Here is a 15,233-nt window from a genome sequence, read left to right as displayed (position 1 = left end):
GCCTTCATATCCCCTGCCATGGATGGGAAAGGACTCATTGGGAAATTCACCTCTGGTGGAGCCTTCCTTCAGCAAAAACGTCTCAATTTAGTGGGAAATGATCATCTTATGATAACTGTGAATGCTAGTGTCCTCTCTGGGTATGTGTTTTGAATCAAAGCAGCCATGGAGATATTGAAGATACTGAAGGTGTAATGCCAGTTAAACGGGTATTTTCAGAGACCAGATGGCTGAGGAATAGGCACTGGGCACCTCTGGGCACCTATAAGGGCAGCTTGAGCACTTTCAGCCTCAAAGCATCTGCTCAGCCCCCCTTCTCCGGACGGCACCTCAGGAGTTTCCAGAAACTCAGTCATGGCTCTAGGGTGTTTGCAGGAATGTATCTTAGCAACAGGATGATCTTTTTCACTCCATTTCATTTTTGTTCCATCCACTGCAGTATCTAAGACCCTGGACCCATGAAAACATTTATTAGTGAAACATTCAAGCAGGAAGTCGGAGCCACACAGTTGGTTTGTTGAACACTTAGATGGAAGGATTTGAGGTTATTGAGTCTTTTCACCCCTGGCTAACTACAGTGAAAACAGACTTTCCCTGCCATAGCACCATGCACTGGAGGACGATATTCTCAGGGGCCTCCTGGTGCTGTGCCCCAACCCTCCCCCTCGAACATACACACCACATACACACACACACACATACACACACCACAGGTTCTGAAGACATAGCATCAAATGGTAGGGGATGGAGCCTCTGCAAAGATGTTAGCATTGGAGCTAGATAGGGGATATAGCCAGCTCCTTGTCCAGGCCTTTTCTCTCTCTGTTTTCTGCATTATAAATGTAAACTGAATTTTCAGGCATGCTAAGAGAGCAGTAAATTGACCCCTGCCATGCAGGGCCAGCTCCATTTAAGTAACTAAAGTGATAGTGGAGGAAAGAAAAAAGCCTTAAAAGTCAAACATAGGCCTTCATTTTAATGGTTTGCAGGTTCTTAAAAAAGGAATAGAAACTTTCATTTAAAAAGAAAGAAAAGAAAACTTCATTTTACAGAACATAAGATAGAGGCACAGTCTACAAAGACTGTGTAATTTTTTAAAATAATTTTACAAAGGATTACTGAAGTAATGTGTTTATTATCAAATTTTGGAAAATAGAGGAGTGAAGCAAAATGAAACTTAAAATCCCTTGTAATTCCACCATCCAGAAATATTTTAAAAAACATTGAAAATTTGGTGTAAATATGTTACATAATTCATTGTATTTATTAATCAATACCTCAAGGTTGAATAGTTACATTTTGACCTTTTAAAATTACTATTATAGAAAAATATGAACCATTTTGGATTTTCTCAGGATAAATGCTTAAAGTGGAACTTCTAGTAAGGGGATAAAGAATTTCATTTTGTAAATGTTTTGCTCTATATTACTAGATTATCCTCCACTAGCAGTGAGTGTCTATTTTTCTTACCATCATTATATAATTTCATGTGTTCACCTTTAACAAATTAAAAAGCAAAAACTTGTCCAGCTAGTGTGAGCGTCAACCTATGAACCAGGAGGTTATGGTTCAATTCCCAGTCAGGGTACATGCCCATATTACGGGCTTGATCCCCAATGTGGAATATGCAGGAAGGAGCCAATCGATCATTCTCTCATCATTGATGTTTCTCTCTCTCCCTCTCCCTTCCTCTCTGAAATCTAATAATAAAAGCGTAATATGCTCATTAGACTGAACAGCAGAACAACCTTCCGGACATCAGTCCAGATGTCCTTCCAGAAAACCTTCCTGATAAAGCCATGGCATTGAGGGCAGAGGCAGAGGCAGTTAGGGGCAATCAAGCAGGCAGGCAAACAGTTAGGGGAAATCTGGCAGACAGAGTGGTTAGGGGCGATCAGGCAGGTAGGCAAGTGGTTAGGGGCAATCAGGTAGGCAGCAGGCAAGCAATTATGAGCCAGTGGTTCCAGATTGCGAGAGGAGTGTCTGACCTGATCGGGCCTAAACTGTCAGTCTGACATCCCCTGAGGGATCCCAGATTGCAAGAGAGTGCAGCCTGGGCTGAAGGACACCCCCACCCACCCCTGTGCACGAATTTTGTGCACCGGGCCTCTAGTATATATATATATATATTATAAAACCCTGAGACACTTAGTAGAATCCCAGTGATATACACCCTCATCCTAACAGTGCTTTGCTTTATCCTGCAGGAGATACGGTAGGATTTCTGTTAGACTTGAATGAAAAGCAAATGATCTTCTTTTTAAATGGCAACCAGCTGCCTCCTGAGAAGCAAGTCTTTTCGTCTACTGTGTAAGTAGCTTTTCCCATTCAAAAACTTTAGGACATGCACAGAATGTACTTTAAAAAAAAAAAAATTAAGTTATTCTGAGAAAGCTCATTTTAAAATTTTTTATCTTATTTATTTTCTTACACATATTTTTATTGATTTCAGAGAGGGATAGGGAGAGAGAGATAGAAATATTAATGATGAGAATCAGTGACCCACTGACTCCCGAATTCCCACCACTGGGGATCAAGCCTGCAACCCGACATGTGTCCTGACCTGGAATCTAACCTTGACCTCCTGCTTTATAGGTCAACACTCAACCACTGAACACACACAGCCAGGCCGGAATGTACTTTTTTCTAGGAAAAAAAAAAATTGTCTATTTATATAGTCAGGTGTGATGGGAAACCATTTTATTTCAAGTAATTGGGGACCCATTTGATCATACCTAATGTTACCTCAGAGTTTGACATAGGAAGATAAGGGCGGGATATCTGCCCCTTCCCACTAGGATGTGTCTCATTCCAGCTTCTGAAAACCACTTCACATGTAGCATTGCTTTGTTTTTATGAATTTTCTTGACCTCTTGCTTATTTTTTTCTGTAGATCTGGATTTTTTGCTGCAGCTAGTTTCATGTCATATCAACAATGTGAGTTCAATTTCGGAGCAAAACCATTTAAATATCCACCATCTATGAAATTTAGCACTTTTAATGACTACGCCTTCCTAAGAGCTGAAGAGAAAATCATTTTGCCAAGGTAAGGAATCTATAGACCAGCTCCAGACTGCCTTGTGTGTCTCATGAGAAATCATAACCGTTTCTAAGAGGCTTTTTTCAGCTTCTTACAAATATGAAGCTGCATACTCAGGTTTTCAAAAAAAACCTGAGTAAAATGGCAGCTCCCTAGGAAATATAAATCACCAAAACACATCCCAGATGAAAGAGAAACAAAACAATTATTATAAAATTAATTGAAAGAAATCAAGAGCTATGGTCCCAGAAAGCACCAGACCCAGGTGGTTTCACCGGAGAACTCCACCAAATATTTGGGCAACGGATTGCTTCACTGCTATTAAAAATATTGCAGCGCCCAGAAGGAAAGAGCACTTCCAAGTCATTGTTCTGAGCTGACTGAGAGTGGGTATAAAAACCAGACAACATCACACCCGGCACAGACACCAAGAAAAGCTGCGAGGAGGGGGCGGGCCCTAGCGTTGGTAGGTACAGGATGGTTACCATTCAGCATTTACAGTGACTACAGGTTGGATGTGGGCAAGAAGATAACTCTGAGGAGTTGCAGATCCTCCACCCAGGGGTTAGAAAAGAAGATTACTCTTAACATTTCAAATTCTGGTATCCCAGAAGCCTGAGAGCATGGGCAGGGCTAATGAAGGTAAAGGTCCACCTTTTCCTGAGGAATCGATAGGCCTGGGGTGTGACTGCCTACGGTGACCTGCCCGGTGGGGAATGTATGATCAGCTCTTCCTGTGTAGATAGTCAGTCACTGCTTGTCAGGCTGCTCTGTGGCCCTGAGCAGGTCATGTCTGCCGTGTAGCCCCTCTTTCATTCACATCACACACACAGAGCATTTTCAAAGCATTTCCTGGGCCTCCCTGCTCACGGGCCCACTCCTCTGACACGCTGTGTTTTCCCCTCAGGCACAGGCGTCTTGCTCTGTTGAAGCAAGTCAGTATCCGGGAAAACTGCTGCTCCCTGTGTTGCGATGAGGTAGCAGACACACAGTTGAAGCCATGTGGACACAGGTAAGAGAGCTCGTGGGATTAGTTCCTGTTGTGTACGTTACATGAGGCAGAGTTTCATCGTGTCCTTGAGTCGCTTTTAGCATGTCCATCTCATAGCTGTTCGTCAAGTTTGCTTGTTAAAGTGGGCTGAATGGGGGACTCGATCGGACAAGTAGTACATGGCTAGCTCCAAGAACGTACCTGAAACAGCAGCAGCTGCTTAGTTCCGCAGGCCTTTGTTTTCTCAGTGCCGTATTTCCCATAGTTTCCACATCACAAAATGTGAAACGTTTAATGCTATGTATGAGCTTCGTGGGTAGTTCCTCTTAGTTGTCAAGCCTCCTAACATATTTATTATTTATACGCCTCACCATTGAACAGGCAGGGCCTCCCTGCCATCTAACCAAACGTCAGTTGTCGGAAATGAACTCAGAGGGTAGCCTAGACCCTATAGAACAGAGTGGCTAAACATCAGCAAGATCAGCAAGTAGGACAGTCCCCAAGAATGCCATCCCAGTCGGGATGTAGTTCATTAGAAGGGGTTGGCAGTGTGCGGGCCCAGGCATGCATGCTGACTGTATGTGAGCAGCTCCCTGTAATTCAGCACAGCCCGTACCCCACCTTGCTCTTGTTTGATGTAACTTTAGCCACCAGGCCTTCCAGGGTCTAGACTAGAGCCTGGAGCGATGGGCCTGTTTGTCACTCCTAGGTGTGCCTCAGCGTGGGCCCTGACCCTGCCTCTATTCCTCTGCTGTCTTTTGAGATGTGTTGTTATCTAACGGCAGTTAAGAGAAGGGCATTCAGTGTACCTCATTTCACCCTTTTCTGTACCAGTCTCTCTTCTGAAAGAAGGATACAGTGGCTCCAGCTATGGTTGCTCCTTGATATCTACTCTGCAGCCAAGAATTCCTCACTTTGAGGTTTTAGTTATCAGGGCCTCACACGCAGTGCAGAGGTTAAAGGTTGAGTATCTCAATACCCTTTTTGATCTTTGCTCCATAAGTATATTAAGATCCCAAACAAACAGCAGAATCTGGTCTTTTATATATTAGTATATACTAGAGGCCCGGTGCACAAAATTTGTGCACTGGGGTAGGGTGGGCCCCTCAGCCCGGCCTGCCCCCTCTCGCAGTTCAGGAGCTCTCAGATGATGTCTAACTCCCACAGAGCCGTGAACTGTGAGCCCGGCTTCTGGCTGAGCTGCGTTCCTGCTATGGGAGCGCTGACTACCAGGGAGCAGCTCCTGCATTGAGTGTCTGCCCCCTGGTGGTCAGTGCACATCATAGTGACTGGTTGACCGGTCAACTGTCGGCCCCTTGGTGGTCAGTGCACGTCATGGCGAGCAGTTGAGTGGCCTTAGCATATCATTTGCATATTACACTTTGATTGGTTGAACAGCTGACCAGATGACTGGACTTGTTATTTATTTATATATGTACTTCATTTTATTAGCTATGAATTATTACTCTTTCAATTAATAAGCTTGTTAACATTTTTTATCACATCAGTCAATCTGGCCTCTTGATGCGTTGACCTACCAGTGTTTGTCTTTCTCCACAGTGACCTGTGCATGAATTGTGCCTTGCAACTGGAGACCTGCCCATTGTGTCGGAAAGAAATAGTGTCTAGAGTCAGACAGATCTCACATATTTCATGACACTCAGGAAGAGGCATCATGGACTTATTTCTACTCAATTCCAGCCAGTGTGGAAAAGAAAAAGAAAAAGCCCCACCATCTCTAATCAGTTGTACGCACATTGAAACTTATAGCCATGGCCAGATTTTATGCTAAAAATGGTAGTTTGTCAAAGACAAAATTCTCTTTAGAATCTAACCCAACTTGCCAGCCCTGGGAAATTCCTTTCAAGGCCAAGGAAAGCTGAATGCTAACACGTGAGGCCTGTGGTACTTCCATGAAAACGATAGGGCATAGCCCCCTCGCGAGCGCTGGGACCACATCGGATTTCTCCCTGTTGGGTTCGTTTGATTGTTTAACACAGGATGTTTTGTCTCACAGTCTGAAGTTTTATTTGGACAGAAGGTCATTATGGAGGAGTGAACGGCAACATTTCTGGGTTGAGTATAACTTCCCGTTGGTCAGAGAGAGCGGTGTGTTAAGTGTGGCTACTGCACTGTAAAACTTGAATCTATAAAACTAGAACCACACAGGTCAATGCTACGAGCAATTCGGAGAGCCTGAAAGAAGGTGCACAGACTGTAGAAAAACCCCAAATTTTTTATATTTCAGTGATTCCAAAGAACATTCTAGTTTTTTTTAACTGCAGAAAATCGGTGGTATTTTCACACTCATGGTGTTTCTATCCAACTTCAATACCCACATTTCGTGAGGAAAACATGTTTTAACAATGCAGGATGAATTCTTAAATTAATTGCAATGGTTGACTGGAGAACATTTGGTATTTAAGGTATTTTTAAGGTACCATCAAATCAGGTTTTTTGGTTTAAAAAAATTGTTTTTAATCAGTATTGTTTTTGGAAGTAGCATACTCTGAAACTCTTGAACTAACAGTCTCAAAAACTCTTAGAAGACAGTCTGAGAGCACGTATTCCTGTTGTTTTAAATAAATCACATGTTTTGAATGGTAAATTCAATCATGGATTGCCGACTATATCTTCATCAAAAGTGTTACTCCCTCTCAGGGTCTCTGGTGAAGACCTTCAAGAGTTTGGTTTTTTTTTTCTCCCAGGAAATTGGAAGGTAGAATTGTAAATTCCTAGAATTTACTTTTTAATGGTGTACCTCAGCAGCTGCCTTTCGATTTATGCCAAGTCCTTACTGAGTTTATACTTGAATAGTAAATATGTCTTCTGAGTTTTACAGTGTCTTAAACTCAATGCACATTTTTTTCTTCCTTCCCCACCCTTTTTCGTTTGTAGTTCATTAAAGTGTCCTCTCACAGTGCTGGTTTCCTTCCTGGCCGTACTTGTTGGGGTGCTGGATTTTTCCCATGTCTTTAGTCTTCCATAAATCCAAAAATATATATAAATATAAAAAAATATATATATATATATGTTCCCTTCTTTAGCTTGTGGTGAATACAGTAATTTGCATTGAAGAAATAAAACATTTGTTGCCTTTTTTTAACTAAGATTTCACAACTTTCATTGGTCCCTGCTCCTAAAGTTCTAAGACAGCATACTCTCGGGTATAAGGGCTACTTCCCTGAGTAGGAGAGAATCACATATTAGAATTAAGAAGCGAGGTTCATCACTGTCCATCCAGCAAATCTTTATTCTGGGCACTTTGTGTACAAAACAGATCTGTTCATGGAGCATGCGTACATCTGGTGGTGGGAAGATGACCACTGAGCAACACCAGCCGGGCTACTTTTCTAATTCTTCTAGACCATAAAGCAAGCATTTCAGTATTAAATCATTCAGAATGGAAGCAAAGTTGTAATGTAGGAGTTGCTTCAAAGGGAAAGACATTTGCTCCACATAGAAGAGGAAAAAATTAACAAGCTATGTGGAAGAGGGTAACCAAGGATCTATATTCTGTGTAGTCTGTAAGCATTTTAAGAGAAATGGAAAGCTAGGTTTTTACTGATTATACTGATTATATATAGTACCAGAGAGAACAATATGTAATGTATATATTTTTAAATTTTATTACTTGTGTATTGTCAAGTCGTTTGCATTACTAGATTTTTTTACCCTCGCCGGAGGATATGTTTTATTGATTTTAGAAAGAGACATCCATGTGAGAGAAAAGCATCAATGGGTTGCCTTTCGCATAGGCCCTCAACCTTTTGGTGCACAGAACAGCGCTACAACCAACTGAGCCACCGGGCCAGGCAGGTAACTTAAATTTTTTTTTATTTTCCGGAAATATGTCCAGGATTCCAGACAGCCGGGGGAAAAAATGTTTCTAATGAATTGCCACTTTTTTGAATGAAACTGATAAAGCAAGGTAAAGTCGTGTTTCCATTAGCTGAATACCAGGAAACAGATTCAGTGACAGAAGCAATTTCACTTGCAAAAAATGATATTTCATGAACTTCAACCATCTCCAATATGTATCCATGAAAACAAACTATCCAACTATGATCGCTCTTCTAAATATTGTACTTTTCTTTTGCTACTCCAATTATTAATACCCACGATCAAAGGATTACATTTAATATATTCAAGTAAATGTATTTTTCTACACAAAGACCACCATTCAGGTTTTTCCCCAGAAAAGGATCATGTTCTGATTGCCAGTATTGTTTGACGAGTCGGGGATTGGGGCCTTATATTGGGCATGATGAGTGAGACAGGAGTGAGCCTCCTCTCAGATTCCAGCCCCATAATGTCACTTCCCACAAGTATGCAAGTACTTCCAACCTGGATTTCCTGGTCTATACAATCGAGATGATGGAGTGTTTCTTTTTTTTCTTTTTTTCACATATATTTTTATATTGATTTCAGAGAGAAAGGGAGCGGGAGAAAGAAGATAGAAACATCAGTGATGAGAATCATTGATTGGCTGCCTCCTGCACGCCCCATACTGGGGATCAAACCCACAACCGGGCTTATGGCCTGACTGGAATCCAACTGTGACCTCCTGATCCATAGGTCAGCACTGAGCCACTGAACCCCACCACCTGCCATGGAATGTTTCTTCCCCCCTCTACCCCCCTTTAACCACCATCCACACGGAGCTCCCAGCCAAGAGCCAACACCAAGCTTGCAGCCATGTGAGTGAGCTTCTGGGAAGAGGCTCCTCTAGCCCATTCCACCTGCTGATGAGGAGTGGAGCAGAGACTACCAAGTCCTGCCCAAAGTGCAGATTAGTGAGCAAGACAATTGTTTTAAGCCACTAAGAGTTTTGGTGGTTTGTAACAAGTGTTAGATGACCAGAACAGATGAAATCATTTCCTCCACTCTGATCCCATACATGATTTAGTAGTAGAAAGGGTGAGCAGGCCTGGCTAGGGTAGCTCAGTGGTTGAGCTTCAACCTATGTCCCAGGAGCTCATGGTTTCGGGCTCTATCCCTAGTAGTGGGCATGCAGGAGGTAGCTGATCGATGATGATTCTGTTATCATCGATGTTTCTCTCTCTTCCTCTCCCTTCCTCCCTGAAATAAAAAAAAAAAAAAAAAATTTAAAGAAAGGGTGGCAAGTTCATTTAGTCCAAAAGAAATAAGTGGTTTATAGAGAAAGTAGGTCATGAGGAAATTTGCTGAGTTTGCTTTGAGCTGTGTGACCAGTGCTGGACTTAAACAGAGCTCCGCCCGGTTATTCAGCAAACCTTTTCAGATGCCTGGTTTCTCTTTAGTGGTAGGCAGAGTTACTGCCTCTGAGAGACCATGGTCTTGATAACAAATCCCTGTACCCATGCACCACACACTTGGCCAAGATGAATACCTGCAACCGAAGAGAATACATGCAACACCCAAGTGGTCCAGTGGAGAGAAATCTGCTCTAGGGAGCCTTTTTTTTTTTTTTTTTTTTTTCCTGCAAAATTTGGCAGCATCGGAGGGGACTCTTTCTGATTGCGTTGCTCCAAGGAGCTCTATCGACTTTCATCTCGCCTAATTAGCTAAGAAACCATTTACTGCCGAATCTTTATGATGTGAATGCGATTGACGTACAAGACATCCACTTCTTGCGATGAGGCTTTCCTTCCACGAGAGGGAGGCGCTGCCTTGCAAATGAGCAACGATCTTATTCTAAAACTAAGGCTTGCCTCTCAAGAGATTTGCTATTTATAGGGCTCTTAAGATCCGCTTTAAACTATTATACTTCATCTTCTTAAGTCTTGTAATTCGCAAATGAAGAAACTGAGGCACTTGGCTTGGATTCATCCCATAAAACTGGGGCGACTTGAGATTCCATCCGCACAGGGAGAGGACACCAGCCCTCGGTGCTCACGGAGGCCCAGCTATCCTTCCTCCTCCAACCTCTCCCCTCACTTCCGCCTCCCGTTTGCCCCGCCCCTGGCTTCGGGAAGCGCGCTCTGTGATTGGCTACCTGGAGTTGCGAGGCAGCGGAAGAGGTTGCGGTGACCATGGTGACGGGAGGCGGGCGCGGCGCGGCGCCCGGTGGTCGGTAGTCGCCGCTGAGCCCCCGACGGGCGGACGGTGGCCGGGCCGGCGCGTGGCTGGGCCGTGACCCGACCGCGGCCTCGGCGGCGCGGCCTCCCCGATGCCAGTTGGGGCTCCGCGGAGCCGATCGGAGGTTGGGGCCGGGCCGCGCGCGGGCCGGGTAGGAGGCGGACGGGCCGGCTCGCCTGCGCGGGGTGGAGGCGGCGGCGGCGGCGATGGACACCCTAGAGGAAGAGAGCTTCGTGCTGTCTTCGTAGGTGACCCTGCCCGGGCCCCGGCCTCTGCCCTTAGAAACGGGGCTCCCGGCGGGGCGGGGGGCTGGCAAGGCTCCGCCCCAACCCCCGGGGTACGAGCCTTGGTTCAGGCCCGGAGGACCGCAGGGCAGGGCGGGTGTCCCGCGTTGACCAACTCCTCCATCACAGTCCCCTCACCTCCGCCTCCGATCTGTCCTCGTCGGCGGCCAAACCCGGCGGGTTTGTGCTGCCGAGGCCCAACCCCGGTTAGGGGACCCTCCACCACCGGGGCTGCGGGGCGCATTGCGCCCTCCCCGGCCGGTGCCGCCCGCGCCAGGTCCCCCTTCACCAGCAGACAGGTGCAGGCTGCGGGCCAGAATGCGGTGGGAGGGACCCCCAGGGAAGACGTGCGGAGGAGCCTTCATTAAAGATGTCCTAGGCGACCCCTTCCCGTTTTGTAACTCTTCATGTCACATCGGGTTTTCTGAAAGGTGGAGCCATTATACTGTTCGTCTTTTTTTGTTTTTAATATATTTTATTGATTTTTTTTTTTTTACAGAAACGAAGGGAGAGGGATTGAGAGTTAGAAACATCGATGAGAGAGAAACATCCATCAGCTGCCTCTTGCACACCCCCTACTGGGGATGTGCCCGCAACCAAGGTACATGCCCTTGACCAGAATCGAACCTGGGACCCCTCAGTCCACAGGCCGATGCTCTATCCACTGAGCCAAACCGGTTAGGGTCATAATCAGGTTTTTTAAAAACTATTTGAAACAGCACCTAATCCCGGCATGTCTTTCAGCTCTTCCGCCTCTGATGCAGAATTCGACGCTGTGGTTGGCTACTTAGAGGACATCATCATGGGTAAGCCACCTTGCCAGTGTGGCCTGTGCTCTTACTTCTTAGACCCGTGCTTTTAAGGACACTGAAGTCAATTTGGAGAGTCCGTTTTTAAGAGAGAAGACGTCAGGCTGCGTATAATGTTTAATGTAGCCCAATGTAGCATTGGGTCTTACTGTGATTTGTCTAGACTCTAGAGCAAACCGCCACCCATTCAGGCCTCAGGAAGGAACTTTTCAGGGAATCCACACCTAGAAGTTATGGGGCTCTTGGCAAAACTTCGGGAAATATTGATCTATTATACTCTATATTAGAGACGAAGAGCAATTTAGTTCTTTAGTTTTTCCCTTCAACATTTTCATACTAAGTGATACCATAGCTATAGCACACATGCATGGATCAAGCAAGGTATTTCCTGTTTGTGGGTCCATTTTTGGATCCATAATTCCTACTAAGGAATCTTAAGACAAATATGTGGGAGAAAGAAACTTGAAACTGAGAAAATGTTGTCTTATTGACTTCAAGTCTTCTGAGAATGAGGAAACGAATGCTGTTATTTGCTGTTTCTAGCTGTGTCTTCTACTGTAGGTTAGTCTGAAAAAGTCACTTAAGTTTTTGTATGTCCAGGTAGGTATGGCAAAGGGTCATGCCCTTAAGTGTAAATACAGGTGTTTCACCACTAAGCTCTCATTCCATGTGGGTCTGAGGGCTTGGGGGGACACTGAGGAATACTTTGAATTCTTTTGCCTTTTATGGATACCTTGTTCCCTGTGGGGAAATGAACTTCCGTAAGCCCAGACTATTTATCACAAACTGGCTAGGGCTGTTTTGTATACTTAATTACAATTTTAAAAATACTAATAAAAAAGCCAGTTTGGCTAAGTGCGAAGAGTGTCAGCCTGCAGACTCAAGAGTTCCGGGTTTAATGCTTCCTTGAAAAACCTTTAGTTTTCTCTCCTGGAGACTGACCATTGAGAAATCACTTCTGACATGTAACTCCTGCCTGTTTATAAATCAGTATTGTTTTTAGTTTGGCTTAAAAATAATGGTTGTTTTTTATTGTGGTTCAGATGACGAGTTCCAGTTATTACAGAGGAATTTCATGGACAAGTACTACCAGGAATTTGAAGACACGGAAGAGAATAAACTCATCTACACGCCTATTTTTAATGAATATGTAAGTAGATTTCTATTTCTCTTACCAGAGTTTCATTAAAATGTGAATTCAGAATCAAAAGATGCTGAAATTTGCTTGACTTTTTAAATCTGCCACTGTCCCCTGCCAGGAATTCTATTAGAACCTGGTGTAGGTCTCATCTCCTCTCACTTTCCCACACAGCTTTTGGGGTTGTTTTTCAAATATCTGATGATTTCATCAACTTTTATTTCACAAGCTGTTTGGATTTATCATAATTCTGCTTTCAGTTACAATTGGTGGGCTCACCATACCATGCATTTCTGTACTTTTGACCATTTGGCTTTCACACACTCTTCCTGTTACTAGTCCAGGTACGTATGGCTGTCAGGTGAACATGAAAACCAAGACTAGAATCCAGGAATGTCCATTGGGTGTTTCCCCTTTGCCAAGATCAGGGCCTCCTGGAATGCTGGCATCTGCCTGAGAAAGGGTTTGAGCCTCCAGAGCCTTCCTTTCTTATCATAGCAGCTTGGCAATCAATGCAGGCCAGGCCTCTGCTTCTGAGGACCCTGGACTGCCTCTGTCCAGAAGTTCTGTGTATGTTCTGCACGGATTCCATCTGCCCAGGAAGAAAAAGCCACTTATTTCATTCCTCGCTTTCGGCCAGGGGTGGGGAGAGCCCCACTGCCATCCCTGTTGATCAGAGAGCATGCGTGCTGCTGCGGGGTAATGACCGAGTGCCTCTCCTCTGTGGGCCGGCTGTCCAAGAGGCCGGGAGCTGTGTTTTGGTGTCTGGTGTCCCCAGCACTCACCACAGGGCCTGGCACATAGGATCGGCTCTTAGGACAGGCTTTCTGAAAAGCAGTCCTGAGGTTTGACAAGATCCTTCCCACTTAGATTTCTTTAGTGGAAAAGTACATTGAAGAACAGCTACTGGAGCGGATTCCTGGGTTCAACATGGCGGCCTTCACCACAACCTTACAGTGAGTTGAGCTTGACTCTATGTTTTGCCTTTTTCACCTCCCTCCTCCTCCTCCTCCTCCTGTCTGAAAAAAAAAGACCCTCTTTCTCCAGTGCTTGGTCATCAAAGCTGAGAGCGCTTGGTGGTTGGGTCCCGGGTAGGAGGGCCTCAAAACCTTTGACCGAAGCCTTGAAGACAGTGTTTCCCATTCATTCGTGAAACAGCCCCCTCCCCTTTTGCAGGCACCACAAAGATGAGGTGGCCGGGGACATATTTGACATGCTGCTCACGTTTACCGATTTCTTGGCTTTTAAAGAAATGTTTCTGGACTACAGAGCAGTAAGTCACCGTTTTGTTTTTTTCCCTTTTTTAATTCTGTGTTTAATAGGTCACTCTTACCTGTTCGGTTAGCCACAGGGAACCACTTCGAATGCTCTAGAACTGTCTAACACAAACCACCTCCCAGCCCCCCTTTGAGCCTGGCCAGTGGCACGTAGTGGGTGTCAGTGAGCTGCTGTCCTCCAGCCGGGACCTGGGATCCTGACTGAGGAAGCACAGTCTGTGGTTAAGACTGACTGTGGCCAGTGCTGAGCAAAAGTGCAAATCACCCTCCCTCCCTGTGCCCCGCTCCCCTGGTGCTCCCTCCCCCAGGCGGGATCTGAGCTAGGGAGGACTGTTCTATGTCTTGTAGGAAAAAGAAGGCCGGGGACTGGACTTAAGCAGTGGTCTCGTGGTGACTTCACTGTGCAAATCATCCTCTCTGCCAGCTTCCCAGAACAACCTGCGGCACTAGGTCCCCTCCAGCAATGACATTGTTCAACATCAGCCCGGTGCACCGGAAGCTAGCGACGGAAGGATAGATCTTGGGCAGACCAGCTCTGTTCCACAATTCTTCGTTAACATCAAGTATTGATGAGGGGAGTGGGGGGGGGATGGCATGACCCTCCTGAGACCCGTTTCCTCAGAAAACCCTTGTGTTCTGTAACCCCAGTCCTCCTCCCTCGGTGGCCCTCTCTCTCGGGGGCTTGAGTCGGATCCTCTGGACAAGTGCACATTCAGCATTCCACCTGAGGGCTCCCCCGCACACGTGTGGGGGTGCTGCATTCTTGGGGTTTCACCGGTTCGGAGCATTTAGCTAGGTTGTTCCTCCAGCATCTGCTGGACTTGAAACTTCTGGAGCTCCTATCACCATGAGTCTTGGCTGTCAGTCACCCAAGAGAGATGTCCTTTACCTAAAAGCTCCATGTCCCAGTCAACTAGTCTCACATCTGCAGTCCCTGTGTCACTGTCTTCCGGTCCCCATGTAGTCCCCGTTTCCAGAACTCTCTCTTTTTGAAAGACACTATTTTTTATAGATGAATACTCAGGCCAACCTAGTGGATATAATCTTGGAAGTTCCACGATTACCCACTTCAAGATCAAAGTATTATATGCTTTTTAGTTTAGTGCCACGATCGCGGATGCCCTGTTTGGGCCCCGTGACTGTGTGCTTACGTGTGCTTCCCCTGAAGTAGGTCAGGGTCCCCTCTTCTCAGCATGTGGGGTGTTAGTGCTGCTCGAACCGCTTCTGTATAAATCAGGTGGCTAGGTTTGCTGTTGGAATGGAGGGTCTGCAATGCCGCCTTCCTGTCAAAATCTTCCCACCAGCGCAGTGTTCTGCTGGTTAGCTCAGTTCCCGGTGTGAACCTTAGATTTTTTTTTTTTTAAGTAAAAATAATCTCTGCTGACTTCATGTGGCAGTTCTGGTTTTAAAGGATGAGCTCTACATAGGCTGTGTGTGTTCTGTATTGACGTGGCGCTTATTAAATGCTTTTGTATCCTTCGGTAAAATTTGAGGTGTTTTGCAAGAACCAACTCAGACAAGTTCTTCTGTCTTTATTTTTGTAAAAAAAATCAAACAAACCAAAAATGAAAACAGTCACCACCAAGCACATAACAACTGACCAGGCAAGGCCTCAATGCCCTGCCTCCATGTCC

The 15,233-nt window shown here is 45.3% G+C and overlaps 2 protein-coding genes across 4 annotated transcripts in view; both read left to right on the top strand.

Annotated features, from left to right (window-relative positions):
* Positions 1 to 6,951, top strand: part of RSPRY1 (ring finger and SPRY domain containing 1) — a 30,408-nt gene extending 23,457 nt beyond the window's left edge. For both annotated transcript variants that reach the window (XM_036440292.2, XM_036440293.2), the window contains exons 12-15: positions 2,208 to 2,310; positions 2,894 to 3,046; positions 3,948 to 4,052; positions 5,592 to 6,951. In XM_036440292.2, the coding sequence (XP_036296185.1) occupies positions 2,208 to 2,310; positions 2,894 to 3,046; positions 3,948 to 4,052; positions 5,592 to 5,688 (458 nt within the window). In that variant the 3' untranslated portion in view covers positions 5,689 to 6,951. The remainder of the gene's footprint in view (positions 1 to 2,207; positions 2,311 to 2,893; positions 3,047 to 3,947; positions 4,053 to 5,591) is intronic.
* Positions 6,952 to 10,058: 3,107 nt separating this feature from the next.
* On the top strand, positions 10,059 to 15,110 carry LOC118720425 (ADP ribosylation factor like GTPase 2 binding protein). Of its 2 annotated transcripts, none has more exons than XM_036440309.2 (6): positions 10,059 to 10,335; positions 11,120 to 11,181; positions 12,228 to 12,334; positions 13,193 to 13,278; positions 13,499 to 13,595; positions 13,948 to 15,110. In XM_036440309.2, exons 1-6 carry the CDS (start codon positions 10,298 to 10,300, stop codon positions 14,047 to 14,049), a joined length of 492 nt encoding a protein of 163 aa, XP_036296202.1. In that variant the 5' UTR covers positions 10,059 to 10,297; the 3' UTR covers positions 14,050 to 15,110. The 2 variants fall into 2 exon arrangements, with proteins under 2 accessions (XP_036296202.1, XP_045438796.1); XM_045582840.1 differs by having other exon boundaries at positions 10,060 to 10,242.
* Positions 15,111 to 15,233: the final 123 nt, after the last annotated feature.

The sequence above is a fragment of the Pipistrellus kuhlii genome, unplaced genomic scaffold (genome assembly GCF_014108245.1).
Source record: "Pipistrellus kuhlii isolate mPipKuh1 unplaced genomic scaffold, mPipKuh1.p scaffold_m20_p_17, whole genome shotgun sequence".
NCBI classification, from domain to species: domain Eukaryota; kingdom Metazoa; phylum Chordata; class Mammalia; order Chiroptera; family Vespertilionidae; genus Pipistrellus; species Pipistrellus kuhlii.
This window is presented reverse-complemented; position numbering and strand designations above follow the sequence as displayed.

Bases quoted from the DNA above. Each gene is read 5' to 3' on its own strand.
- LOC118720425 (XM_036440309.2), top strand. From the start codon at position 10,298: ATGGACACCCTAGAGGAAGAGAGCTTCGTGCTGTCTTC. The intron at 11,182-12,227 runs GTAAGCCACCTT...ATTGTGGTTCAG, and splicing joins CTTAGAGGACATCATCATGG to ATGACGAGTTCCAGTTATTA. The intron at 12,335-13,192 runs GTAAGTAGATTT...CTTCCCACTTAG, and splicing joins CGCCTATTTTTAATGAATAT to ATTTCTTTAGTGGAAAAGTA.